Source organism: Loxodonta africana, chromosome 13 (assembly GCF_030014295.1).
Source record: "Loxodonta africana isolate mLoxAfr1 chromosome 13, mLoxAfr1.hap2, whole genome shotgun sequence".
Lineage (NCBI taxonomy): Eukaryota > Metazoa > Chordata > Mammalia > Proboscidea > Elephantidae > Loxodonta > Loxodonta africana.
In genome coordinates, this window is record NC_087354.1 from 61,249,912 (window position 1) to 61,264,659 (window position 14,748).

The 14,748-nt window shown below is 38.3% G+C and overlaps 1 protein-coding gene across 2 annotated transcripts in view; it reads right to left on the reverse strand.

Annotated features, from left to right (window-relative positions):
* The window catches only part of UNC13C (unc-13 homolog C), a 633,353-nt gene that overhangs the window by 378,614 nt on the left and 239,991 nt on the right, over nucleotides 1-14,748 (reverse strand). For both annotated transcript variants that reach the window (XM_064267528.1, XM_064267529.1), the window contains 2 exons: nucleotides 5,755-5,982; nucleotides 4,963-5,104 (listed from right to left, as the gene is read on the reverse strand). In XM_064267528.1, coding sequence (XP_064123598.1) covers nucleotides 4,963-5,104; nucleotides 5,755-5,982 — 370 coding nt within the window. The remainder of the gene's footprint in view (nucleotides 1-4,962; nucleotides 5,105-5,754; nucleotides 5,983-14,748) is intronic.

Here is a 14,748-nt window from a genome sequence, read left to right on the forward strand (position 1 = left end):
CCTAAATACAAACATAAAGCTACAAAACCTCTTGAATAAAACATAGGAGAAAAACTTTATGACCTTGGATTAGGCAATCTTTCTTGTTTAATTTATAGAAAAGCAGATTAATAAATCAAACTTCGTTAAAATTAAAATATTTTCCTCTTTGGAAAACATTATTAAAGAATGAAAAGAGAAGACACCGAAGGAGAAAAAATATTTTCAAATTATATAACTTATAAAGGGCTTTTATCTGGAATATAGAACCCTAAAAAATTCAATAATAAGAAAACAAAACAAAAAGCAATTAAAAAAATGGGCAAATGATTTAAACATACACTTCACCAAAGAAGATATATGGTTAACAAACAAGCACATGAAAAAATGCTCCAACATTAGTAAGTAAGAAAATGCAGATTAAAACCACTGTGAGATACCATTACACATCTATTAAAATTAAAAAGACTGATTTTACCAAGTGTTAATGAGGACGTGTATGACCTGGAACTGTCATACTTACATTTGTTGGAAATTTAAAATGGTACAACCATTTTGGAAAATATTTTATTGGTGTCTTAAATATTAAGCATTCTCTTAATATATGATCTAGCTATTCCACTATTATGTATTTATCTAAGAGAAATGAAAGCATATATCCATACAGATATGTATACACAAATGTTTCTAACAGTTTTATTTTCAATGGTCAAAAACTATAAACACTGGGAGCTCCTAAAAATCAAACACCTATGCTCATCTAAGGACTTCACCAAAAGAGTAAAAAGACCACCTACAGACTGGGAAAGAATATTCAGCTATGACATCTCAGACCAGCGCCTGATCTCTAAAATCTACATGATTCTGTCAAAACTCAACCACAAAAAGACAAACAACCCAATCAAGAAGTGGGCAAAGGATATGAACACACATTTCACTAAAGAAGATATTCAGGCAGCCAACAGATACATGAGAAAATGCTCTCGATCATTAGCCATTAGAGAAATGCAAATTAAAACTACGATGAGAGTCCATCTCACACCAACCGACTGGCATTAATCCAAAAAACACAAAATAAGAAATGTTGGAGAGGCTGCGGAGAGATTGGAACTCTCATACACTGCTGGTGGGGTTGTAAAATGGTACAACTACTTTGGAAATCCATCTGGCGTTATCTTAAACAGTTAGAAATAGAACTACCATACAACCCAGAAATCCCACTCCTCGGAATATACCCTAGAGATACAAGAGCCTTCACACAAACAGACATATGCACACCCATGTTTATTGCAGCTCTGTTTACAATAGCAAAAAGCTGGAAGCAACCAAGATGTCTGTCAATGGATGAATGGGTAAATAAATTGTGGTATATTCACACAATGGAATACTACGCATCGATAAAGAACAGTGACGAATCTCTGAAACATTTCATAACATGGAGGAATCTGGAAGACATTATGCTGAGCGAAATGAGTCAGTTGCAAAAGGACAAATATTGTGTAAGACCACTATTATAAGATCTTGAGAAATAGAAAAAACGGAGAAGAACACATACTTTTGTGGTTACAAAGGGGGGAGTGAGGGAGGGAGGGAGAGGGTTTTTTATTGATCAATCACTAGATAAGAACTGCTTTGGGTGAAGGGAAAGACAACACACAATACAAGGAAAGTCAGCCTAATTGGACTGGACTAAAAGCAAAGAGGTTTCCGGGATAAAATGAAAGTTTCAAAGGTCAGCGGAGCAGGGGCTGGGGTCTGGGGAACATGGTTTGAGGAGACTTCTAAGTCAACGGGCAAAATAATTCTATTATGAAAACATTCTGCATCCCACTTTGAATTGTGGCGTGTGGGGTCCTAAATGCCAACAAGCGGCCATCTAAGATACATTAATTGGTCTCAACCCACCTGGAGCAAAGGCAAAGGAAGAACACCAAGGTCACATGACAACTAAGAACCCAAGAGACAGAAAGGGCCACATGAACCAGAGACCTACATTACCCTGAGACCAGGAGAACTGTGCCCAGCCACAATCGATGTCTGCCCTGTCAGGGAGCACAACAGACAACTCCTGAGGGAGCAGGAGGCCAATGGGATACAGACCCCAAATTCTCATAAAAAGACCATACTTAATGATATGAATGCGACCAGAGGAATCCCAGAAACAATGCTCCCCAGAACTTCTGATGGCACAGGACAGGAACCATCCCCGAAGACAACTCATCAGGCATGAAAAGGACTGGTCAGTGGGGGGGAGAGAGATGCTGATGAAGAGCGAGCCAATTAAATTAGGTGGACACTGGAGAGTGTGTTGGCAACTCTTGACTGGAGGGGGGATGGGAAGATAGAGAGGGAAGATGGCAAAATTGGCACGAAACGAGAGACTGAAAGGGCTGACTCAATAGGGGGAGAGCAAGTGGGAGAAGGGAGTCAGATGTACGTAAACCTACATGTGACAGACTGATTGGAATGGTAAATGTTCACTTGAAGCTTAATAAAAATTAATTAAAAAAAAAAACAAACTATAAACAACCCAAAAGTCCATCAGTACATGAATGTATTAACAAACTGTGATATAGTGATACAATGGAATGTTACCCAGCAGTAAAAGGAACTGAAGTAATGATACACACTATAACATGGACAAATCTCTAAGTAATTATGCTTAGTGAATAAAAGCAGACAAAAGAAGAATACCTACCACATGATTGCATTTATGTAAAACTGTAAAGTGCAAAAAAAGAGAAGTATTCTACAGCATTGGAAAGCTGATCAGTGATTGCCTCAGCATGGGGAGAGGTGGAAGGGATGTCATGAAGAACCTTTTGGGGGTGGTGGATATGTTCATTAATCTGTGGTGATGATTTCATGGAAGTATTTTTTATATATATATCAAAACTTAACAAATCATATGCTTTAAAATAGGTAGACTTTATTTTATGTCAATTTTACCTCACTAAAAAGCTGTTTTTAAAAGTTCAAATTTTCAGCTTCTCCTGAAAAACTGGAAGCACTAGCAGCACTACATCTGCATGATTGTATGGCAATGGAAGTTGTCTCTTTTCCAAGAGTCACTTGCTCTGCAGTTTTCCATGGTCCTCTCACCTCTGTGTTCCGTATTCAGCTTTATTCATTTACTTGACCCTATTAGGAATTTGAATTTGTGACTACTGATAGACTTCTGGTTTTCTGTTACAAACAAAGGGATGTTAAGGGAAGTTTTCCCATCAATCTGAAGGGAGAAACCATCTAAATTCTGTAACTCTGTACACCCTTTCTGTTATTTGGTCCCAACTGATTTCCAGACCTATTTAACACTGCCTTCCTCAGCCTTTTTTTTTTTTTTATCTCAGCACATGTATACAAAAAACTCAGTAATTTTTATTATTATTATTGTACTTTACATGAAGGTTTACAGAACAAACTAGCTTCTCATTAAACAGTACGCATGTTGTTTTGTGACACTGGTTACCAACCCCAGGACATGTCAATACTCTCTCTTCTTTTGACCCTGAGTCCCCTATTAGCAGCTTTCCTCTCCCCTCCTGCTTTCTAGTCCTTGCCCCAGGGCTGCTGTGCCCCTTTAGTCCCGCTTTGTTTTATGGGCCTGTCTAATCTTTGGCTGAAGGGCGAACCTCAGGAGTGGCTTCATTACTGAGCTAAAAGGGTGCCTGGAGGCCATACTCTTGGGGTTTCTCCAGTCTCTGTCAGACCAGTAAGTCTGGTCTTTTTTTATGAGTTAGAATTTTCTTCTACATTTTTCTCCAGCTCTGTCTGGGACCCTCTGTTGTGATTCCTGACAGAGTAGTCAGTGGTGGTAGCCAGGCACCATCTAGTTGTACTGGACTCAGTCTGGTGTAGGCTGTGGTAGCTGTGGTCCATTAGTCCTTTAGACTAATCTTTCCCTTATGTCTTTAGTTTTCTTCATTTCCCTTGCTTCCAGTGGGGTGAGACCAATGGAGTATCTTAGATGGCTGCTCACAAGCTGTTAAGACCCAGACACTACTCACCAAAGCAGAATGTAGAACGTTTTCTTTATGAACTATGTTTTGCCAATTGAGCTAGATGTTCCCCGAGACCATGGTCCCCGCAGCCCTTAGCCCAGTAATTTGGTCCCTCAGGGAGTTTGGATGTGTCTATGGAGCTTCCATGACCTTGCCTTGGACAAGTTGTGCTGGCTTCCCCAGTATTGTGTACTGTCTTATCCTTCACCTAAGTTACCACTTATATATTGTCTATTTAGTGAAAAGCTCAGTAATTCTTACGAGTATTACCCACATTCCCAAACAATCTGTATGTGCTGGATTTGCTTACTTAGCATGTTAAGCAAGATCCATGTTTAAACCGTTAGCTAAGAGAGGATGGGAGAAAGAAAGGATTACCTTTAAACCCATGCTTTTTATATCTACCCAACAGTGATTGGACATCATTTCATGTCTCTCTGAGTATAAGGAGTGGTGGAAAGGAAAGAACCTTTGACAGAAAAATAATTTCTTACTATTCAGTGCAAGATATAAGAGATTTAAAAATGAATGCCCAACAGAAAATCAGAGGTCATGAAAGTTATCATCAACCATTTCATCACTATGGGCCACCACAGGTGTGGTCCTACCCCAAGTGATGGGCCTGGTGATGCCCAAGTTCTCTTTATTGTCTTTTCTCATAAATCTTCAGATGGCAAAATATTGTCGAATCAACTCTTTAACTAGCTTTGTTGGGTCATTCCAAGTTTTAAACCATGTTCTGAATCTTTTTCTCCTGCAAAGTCACCCCAATTTTCTTCCTCATGTCTTTTTTTTTAATATTCTTGTTATTCACTTGCTTTCAAATATAAAGCATAAATAACAACTATTATGAGAGTGTTAAATGGGCACAAGAGATTATTGAAATAAATATAAGACAATTATTACTTATATGCTTTGCATGTCTTCTTTAACTTATTTCAAATATTTTAATATTTGTAATAGTTTTACATTGTATACTCACAAATAAAACTTCTCATCCCATACTGGATTCAAGTTTCCAAAAATTGTTTTGGTCCTTCTTTTGTTCTTTCCAACCTGAACAGTAACGTATGGGTCACTTGACCCTGTTTTGTCTTTTGCCTGCAAGCCTTGAGCAGAAACCACTGGAACAAACCAAGACAAACAAAAAAAGATAATAGAGTAAGTACTATATAAGATCTATAGAATTATGAAGAAAAAAATTTCTATTACTTTGCCCCCTGGGTTTGTAGCTATATCCTCATTGCTTTCAGTCTCATGACAAACAGGACTTAAAGTTTTTTAAATAAAAGAATGAATACATCGAACAGTAAAATCTTCCATAGACTAATATTTGTTTTCACCTTTAACAAACATTACCTATATACATATGCATATATATATACAAGCGTATATTCAGACACGTAATAATGTATACATGTATAGAGAAAAAAAGGTGCACATATAACATGCAAAAAAGTCTGTGACTTAAAATAGATTTATGAGTTAGCAGTCAGTATTGAACAACTAAACCCGGTAAAAAGAAGCATCTTTATTTTGCCTTGTAAATACAGTACAAGTAAGGCAAGAGGCTTGGCAAATGTTAACATGATACATAGGGACTTGGAGTTAACAACACAAGTAACTTCGGAAGTTCAAATTACTAGACATCACTAAACTCAAATTGCTTGACTCACACAGATGGATGAGGGATATTGAACTAGGAGTAAGTAAAGTGGTACTTGTTTTCTCATTAAAAAAAAAGCGACTGAAGAGACTTTTTTTTTTTTTTTACCTGTAATAGTTATTTTTGCTGACCAGTTAGATGTCCCATCCAACACACTCTGTTTGGCTGCCTTTGTGTACTGCACAAAATCTTCCTTAGAAATCTGAAACATTTCCTGAATTACTGCAAACACTTCTGGCCTGTTTTTCTCTCTGATCTTCATTCTTTCCTTCATGGCTGTAATGATGGTCTGAGTCTTGTCTTCAGCACCATGCTTAGAACTCTTTTCTGCTGCTCCTGCAATGGAAAAAAAATTGATGGTGTCGTGAATGTGTGTGTGGTTACTTTTTGATACTCCAAGGGAAGGAGAAAAAGAAGAAGCACAATGAGAATGAATGAATGATTTCATCCTGAAGAGTCAGGGTGGCTTTCTTGGAAAAAAATTAGGATAATAAGTTACCACCCTGAGATTCAGAAGAATTTTTTTTTTTTTGTATCATGAGGCAAATGATTTGAGCACCAGATCCCCAGTTTTCTTACTCTATTACTGGACTGAATCCGGAATTGTATAAATATTTGCTCTGAAATTTTAAAAAGAAATTTTAAAAACAACAAAATAATTTACCCATCAAATGTGTTATATTTTATGTTTACTCAATAACTAACCAAAAAAAAAAATAAGAAATAAATTGGATGTAAATGGCAAATGTCACTAGGAAATCTATATTTCAAATATCCGTGTTTATCCAAAGTACCTGATTATCTTTGTTGATGGAATTTTTAATAATTAAATGAAGCTGGATTATATCAAGAAGAATGAGGTATCCAGACTGGAAGAAGACTCATTAACAACTTGTGATACACAGATGGCACAATCTTGCTTGATAAAAGTGAAGAGGACTTGAGGCAGTTACTGATGAAGATCAAAGACTACAGTCTTCAGTACAGATTACATCTCAGCAAAAGAAAACAGAAATCCTTGTAACTGGACTAATAAGCAATATCATGATAAACAGAGAAAAGATTAAAGTTGCCAAGGATTTCACTTTACTTGGATCCACATTCAATGCCCAAGGATGAATCAGCCAAGAAATCTAATGACATATTGCACTGGGCAAATCTGCTGCAAAAAAAAAACCTCTTTAAAATGTTAAAAGATGTCATCTTGAGGACTGAGGTATGCCTGATCCAAGCCATGGTATTTTTAGTTGCCTCATATGGATGCAAAACTTGGACAATGAATGTTGCTATTGTTAGGAGCCATCGAGTCAGTTCTGACTCATAGCAACCATTCGCACCAAGAACGAAACAGTGCCCAGCCCTGTGCCATGCTTACAATCATTGTTATGCTTAAGACCATTGTTGCAACCACTGTGTCAATCCACCTCATTCAGTGTCTTGTCTTTTCCGCTGACCCTGTACTTTACCAGGCATGATGTCCTTCTCCACGGACTGATCCCTCCTGACACCATGTCCAAAGCATGTAAAGCGCTATCTCACCATCCTTGCTTCTAAGGAGCATTCTGGTTGTACTTCTTCCAAGTCAGATTTGTTTGTTCTTTTGGCAGTCCATGGTATATTCAATATTCTTCTCCAACGCCACAATTCAAAGGTGTCCATTCTTCTTCGGTCTTGCTTATTCATCGTCCAGCTTTCACATGCATATGATGTGATTGAAAATACCATGGCATGGGTCAGGCACACCTTAGTCTTCAAAGTGACATCTTTGCTTTTCAACACTTTAAAGAGGTCCTTTGCAGCAGATTTGCCTAATGCAATGCATCATTCGATTTCTTGACTGCTGCTTCCATGGGTGTTGATTGTGGGTCCAAGTAAAATGAAATCCTTGTCAACTTCAATCTTTTCTCCGTTTATCATGATGTGGCTTACTGGTCCAGTTGTGAGGATTTTTGTTTTCTTTATGTTGAGGTGCAATCCATACTGAAGGTTGTGGTCTCTGATCTTCATCAGTAAGTGCTTCAAGTCCTCTTCACTTTCAGCAAGCCAGGTTGTGTCATCTACATAACGCGGGTTGTTAATAAGTCTTCTTCCAATCCTGATGCCTCGTTCTTCTTCATATAGTCCAGCTCTTTAGGTTATTTGCTCAGCATACAGATTGAATAGGTATGGTGAAAGGATACAACCCTGACGCACACCTTTCCTGATTTTAAACCACTCCGTATTCTGTTGTTCTGTCTGAACAACTCTCTCTTTATCTATGTAAAGGATCCTTATAAGCACAATTAAGTGTTCGGGAATTCCCATTCACAGCAATGTTATCCATAATTTGTTATGATCCACACAGTCAAATGACTTTGCATAGTCAATAAAACACAGGTAAACATCTTTCTGGTATTCTCTCTTTTCAGCCAGGGTCCATCTGACATCAGCAATGGCATCCCTCATTCTACGTCCTCTTTTGAATCCAGCCTGAATTTCTGGAAGTTCCTTGCTGATATACTGCTGCAGACGCTTTTGAATAATCTTCAGAAAAATTGTGCTTGCCTGTAATATTAACGATATTGTTCAATACTTTCCACATTTAGTTTGATCACCTTTCCTGGAAATAAGGATAAATATGGATCTCTTCCAGTTGGTTGGCCAGGTAGCTGTCTTCCAAATTTCTTGGCATAGACGAGTGAGCACTTTCAGTGCTGCATCCGTTTGTTGAAACATCTCAGTTGATATTTCGTCAATTCCTGGAGCCTTGTTTTTCACCAATGCCTCCAGCACAGCTTGGACCTCTTCCTTCAGTACCATCACTTCCTGATCATATGCTACCTCGTGAAATAGTTGAATGTTGACCAATTCTTTTTGGTATAATGACTCTTCTTTTGACGCTTCCTGCATCGTTTAATATTTTTCCCATACAATTCTTCACTATTGCAACTCGAGACTTGAATTTTTTCTTCAGTTCTTTCAGCTTGAGAAATGCTGAGCATGTTCTTCCCATTTGGTTTTCTATTTCCAGCTCTTTGCACATGTCATTATAATGCTTTGTCTTCTCAACGCATCATTTGAAATCTTCTGTTCAGTTCTTTTACTTCATCATTTCTTCCTTTTGCTTTAGCTGCTTGATGTTCAAGGGTAAGTTTCAGAGTCTCTTCTGATGTTCATTTTGGTCTTTTCTTTTTCTCCTGTCTTTTTAATGACCTTCTGCATTCTTCATGTATGATGTCCTTGATGTCATTCCACAACTCGTCTGGTCTTTGGTCATTAGTGTTCAACATGTCATATCTGTCCTTGAGATGGTCTCTAAATTCGAGTGAAATATGCTCAAGGTCATACCTTGGCTCTCGTGGACTTGCTTTAATTTTCTTCAGTTTCAACTTAAATTTGCCTATGAGCAGTTGATGGTCTGTTCCACAGTCGGCCCCTGGCCTTGTTCTGACTGATGATATTGAGCTTTTCCATCATCTCTTTCCACAGATGTAGTTGATTTGATTCCTGTGTATCCCATCTGGCAAGGTCCATGTGTTTAGTCACCTTTTATGTTGGTGAAAAAAGGTATTTGCAATGAAGAAGTCGTTGGTCTTCAAAATTCTATCATTCAATCTCCGGCATTGTTTCTATCACCAAGGCCATATTTTCCGACTACTGATTCTTCTTCTTTGTTTCCAACTTTTACACTCCAATCACCAGTAATTATCAATGCATCTTGATTGTACATTCGATCAATTTCAGACTGCAGAAGTTGGTAAAAATCTTCAATTTCTTCATCTTTGGCCTCAGTGGTTGGTATGTAAATTTGAGTAATAGTCGTATTAACTGGTCTTCCTTGCAGGCATATGGATATTGTCCTATCGCTGACAGCATTGTACTTCAGGATAGATCTTGAAATGTTCTTTTTGATAATTAATGCAATACGATTCCTCTTCAAGTTGTTGTTCCCAGCATAGTAGGCCATATGATTGTCTGATTCAAACTGGCCAATACCAGCCCATTTCAGCTCACTACTGCCTAGGATATCGATGTTTATGCATTCCATTTCATTTTTGACGATTTCCAATTTTCCTAGATTCATATTTTGTACATTCCACGTTGAGATTATTCATGGACATTTGCAGCTGTTTCTTCTCAATTTGAGTCATGCCACATCAACAATGAAGTTCCTGAAAGCTTGGCTCCATCCATGCCATTAAGGTCGACTCTACTTTGAGGAGACAGCTCTTCCCCAGTTGTCTTTTGAGTGCCTTCCAACCTGGGAGGCTCATCTTCCGGCACTATATCAGACAATGTTCTGCTACTATTTATAAAGTTTTCACTGGCTAATTCCTTTCAGAAGTAGACTGCTGGGTCCTTCCTCCTAGTCTGTCTTCGTGTAGAAGCTCAGCTGAAACCTGTGTGCCATGGGTGAACCTGCTGGTATCTGAATACCAGTGCCATAGCTTCCAGCATCACAGCAACACACAAGCCTCCACAGTACGACAAACTGGCAGACACATGGGGAGACAATGAATAAGGTTACCAAAAAAGAATTGACATATTTGAATTATAGTGCTGGGGAAGAAAATTGAATATACCATAGACTGACAGAAGAACAAACAAGTCTATCTTGGAAAACTTACAGTCAGAATGCAAGGATGGTGGGGCTTTGTCTTGCTTACTTTGCTCATGTTATCACAAGGGGCCAATCCGTGGAGAAGGACATCATGTCATAAAGTAGAAAACCAAAACAAAACCCATTGCTGTTGAGTTGATTCCAACTCAAAGCGACCCTATAGGGCAGAGTAGAACTGCCCCATAGGGTTTCCAAGGAACCGCTGGTGGATTCAAACTGCCAACCAGAGCCCCTCATGAAGTAGAGGGTCAGCGAAAAAGAGGCAGACCTTCAACAAAATGAACTGACACAGTGGCTACAGAAATATTTTCAAATATAGCAGTGATTGTAAGGATGAAGCAGGACTGGAACATTTAGGAAGCTTTAAGTAAAGAGAATAAAAGCTCATTTACCAATGTCTACAAGAGCAGTTACTGCTGGGACCATGCATTTTTTGGCACAGAGGCAACTGAGATGTCATGAAAATGATCAAAAGATGTGTTCATAGCTAGTAATTGTTCCAATTTTCATCTACATGATTGTAAAAGCATTGCCCAATTTCTATCATGATTTTTTCAGAAATTGGCATACCAATATCTCATGGAATATTGTGGAGACTAAAGGGGATAATTTAGCTACACAATTCTTACAACAAAAGATATCCTCAGTAATATCCTTTGAATATAATTATGTGAATGTTAAGCCCAATTTAAGTCAATAGAAGCTAAGACAAAAGAGGAACATCAAATATTAACTTTCCCTATGATAAACTCATACACAAGTTGACATCAAGAATTTAGCGAAAATCTTGATTTATTTGGAAGTATAACATTGTTTCCTATAGTGGGGAGGGGAGGGGAACAACTTTCATAATAGCCAGGGTGTGATTAGAAGAAACTAAAAGAGATGAATACTGTAATCGTAGAAAGAGCAGATTACCTGTCTTTATTTTTAACCTTTGGGGACTTGAATCACATAAAATGAAAAAGAAATAATAAAATGAATTAATTCTTTTTAAAGTAATTTGAAAGGACAGTACAAATGTCTTGAAACCTGTTGCCATTGAGTCAGTCCCCACTCACAGCAACCGTATGTACAACAGACCAAAACACAGCCCATCCCTGTGCCATCCTCACAATCATTGCTGTATTTGAGCCCACTGTTGCAACCACTGTGTCAAGCCATCTGATTAAGGATCTTCCTCTTTTTTGCTGACCCTTTACATTACCAAGCATGCTGTCCTTCTCTGAAGACTGGTCCCTCCTGATAACATGTCCAAAGCACGTGAGCCAAAGACTTGCCATCCTCGCTTCCAAGGAGCACCTTGGCTATACTTCTTCCAAAGCAAACTTGTTCGTTCTTCTGGCAGTCCCTGCTATATTCAATAATCTTTGCCAACACCATAATTCAAAGGCATCAGTTCTTCTTGGATCTTCCTTATTCACTGTTCAGCTTTCATATACATATGAGGTGATTGAAAATTCATGGCTTAGGTCAGGCACACCTTAGTCTTCAAAGTGACATCTTTTCAACATTTTAAGGAGATCTTTTGCAGCAGATTTGCCCAATGCAATATGTCCCTTCACTTCTTGACTGATGCTTCCATGGGCACTGCTTGTGGATCCAAGTAAAATTAAATCCTTGACTACTTTAATCTTTTCTCCATTTATCATGATGTCATTTATTGGTCCAGTTGTGAGGATTTTTGCTTTCTCTATGTTGAAGTGTAATCCATAGTGAAGGCTGTAGTCTTTGCTCTTAATCAGAAAGTACTTCCAGTCCTCTTGACTTTTAGCAAGGAATGTTGTGTCATCTGCAAAATGTAGGTTGTTAATGAGTCTTCCACCAATCCTGGTGCCGTGTTTGTCTTCATATAATCCAGTTTCTCTGATTCTTTGCTCAACATAAAGATTGAATAAGTATGGTGAAAGGATACAACCCTGATGCACACCTTTCCTGACTTTAAAACGGGCAGTATCCCCTGGTTCTGTTCCAATGACTGCCTCCTGGTCTATATACACATCCTGCATGAGCACAATTAAGTGTTCTGGAATTCCCATTCTTCCCAATGTTGTCCATAATTTGTTATGATCCACACAGTCGAATGCCTTTGCATAGTCAATAAAACACAGGTAAACATCCTTCTGGTATTCTCTGCTTTCAGCCAAGATCCATCTGACATCAGCAGTGGCATACCTCATTCTATGTTCTCTTCTGAACCAGCTTGAATTTCTGGCAGTTCCCTGTCGACGTACTGCTGCAACTGCTTTTGAATGATCTTCAGCAAAATTTTACTTGTAATGTTAATGATATTTTTCCATAATTTTGGCATTCTGCTGGATCACCTTTCTTTGGAATGGGCACAAATATATATCCCTTTCACTTAGTTGGCCACATGGCTGTCTTCCAGATTTATTGGCAGAGATGAGCTAGCACTTCCAGCACTGCATCTGTTTGTTGACACATCTCAATTGGTATTCCATCACTTCCTGAAGCCTCATTTTTCACCAATGTCTTCAGTACAGCTTGGACTTCTTCCTTCAATACCATCTGCTCTTGGTTATATGCTACCTCCTGAAATGGTTTAACATTGACAAATTGTTTTTGGTACAGTTTTTACCCTGTGTATTCCCTCCATCGTCTTCTTATGCTTCCTGCATTGTTCAGTACCTTCCCCATAGAATCCTTCAAAATTGCAACTTGAGGCTTGAATTTTTTCTTCAGTTCTTTAAGCTTGAGAAATGCCAAGCATGTTCCTCCTTTTTGGTTTTCTAACTACAGGCCTTCGCACATTTCATTATAGTATTTTACTTTGTCTTCTTGAGCTGCCCTTTGAAATCATCTGTTCAGCTTTTACTTCATCATTTCTTCCATTCACTTTAGCTACTCTATATTCAAGAGAAAGTTTCAGAGTCTCTTCTGATATACATTTTGTTCTTTTGCTTTTTTCCTGTCTTTTTAATGACCTCTTGCTTTCTTCATGCAGGATGTCCTTGATGTCATTCCACAACTCTTCTGGCCTTCAGTCACTAGTGTTCAATGCATCAAAACTATTCTTGAGATAATCTTTAAATTCAGGTGAGATACACTCAAGGTCATACTTTGGCTCTAGTGGACTTGTTATAATTTTTTTCAACTTCAACTTGAACTTGCATATGAGCAGTTTATGGTTTGGTCTGCATTTGGCCCCTGGTCTTGTTCTGTTTGATGATATTGAGCATTTTCATGGTGTTTTTCCACAGATGTAGTCCATTTGATTCCTGTATTTTCTATCTGGTGAGGTCCACGCGTATAGTCACAGTTGATGTTGGTGAAAAAAAGGTATCTGCAGTGAAGAAGTTGTTGGTCTTGCAAAATTCTATCTTGCAATATCCTGCATTGTTTCTATCACCAAGGCCGTATTTTCCAACTACCGAGCCTTCTTCTTCTATTTCCACTTTCATATTCCAAACACCAGCAATTACCAATGCATCTTGATTGCATGCTTCATCAATATCAGACTGCAGAGGTTGATAAAAATCTTCAATTTTGGCATTAGTGATTGGTGCATAAATTTGAAAGCCATATTAACTGCCCTTCCATGTAGGTGCATGACCATGAATTTGTTTTACTGTGGCGGCTTGTGTGCTCCTGTGGTACTGGAAGTTTTGCCACTGGCATTTCAAATACCAGCAGCGTCTCCCTTGGCAGACAGGTTTTAGCAGAGCTTCCAGACTAAAACAAAATAAGAAGAAGGACTTGGCAATCTACTTCTGAAAAAACTTGGCCACTGATAACCTTATGAACAGCAGCAGAACATTGTCTTATATAGTGCCGCAAGGGGAGCCCATCAGGTTGGAAGGCATTCAAAATACAACTAGGGGAGAATAGCCTTCTCAAATTGGAGTTAACCTTAATGATGTCGATGGAGTTAAGCTTTTGGGACCTTCATTTGCTGATGTGGCACAACTCAGAATAAGAAAAAACAGCAGCAAACCTCAATTAACGGTGGGAACATGGAATGTACGAAGTATGAATCTAGGAACATTGGTAGTCGTCAAAAATGAAATGGAACCCATAAAGATTGATATCCTAGGCATTAGTGACCTGAAATGGACTGCTATTGACCATTTTGAATCAGACAATCATATGGTCTACTATGCTGGGAATGACAAATTGAAGAAGAATGGCATAACATTCATCATCAAAAGGAAAATTTCAAGATCTATCCTGTAGTTCAAAGCTATCCATGATAGGGTAATATCCATGTGACGCTAACATCTAAGCAACTATTATTATTGTGGCTATTACTGCCCCCGAGGGCTTTAGGAAAGAGTGTTAGAGTCCCTGGAATTAAACTTTATGTTTTTTTCTAATTTCAGGGAGAGCTCAGCTATTACCTACACAAAAAATGCTCACTGAAGCAATGGCTACCAACTTAAAAGCTAGAATGTGAAGTGATTCTTCATCCAAAGAAATCAATATTGTCCTTAAAACTGACTCTTGGATAATTTGACAATTAGCTTCGAAATCTTTCACCTCTG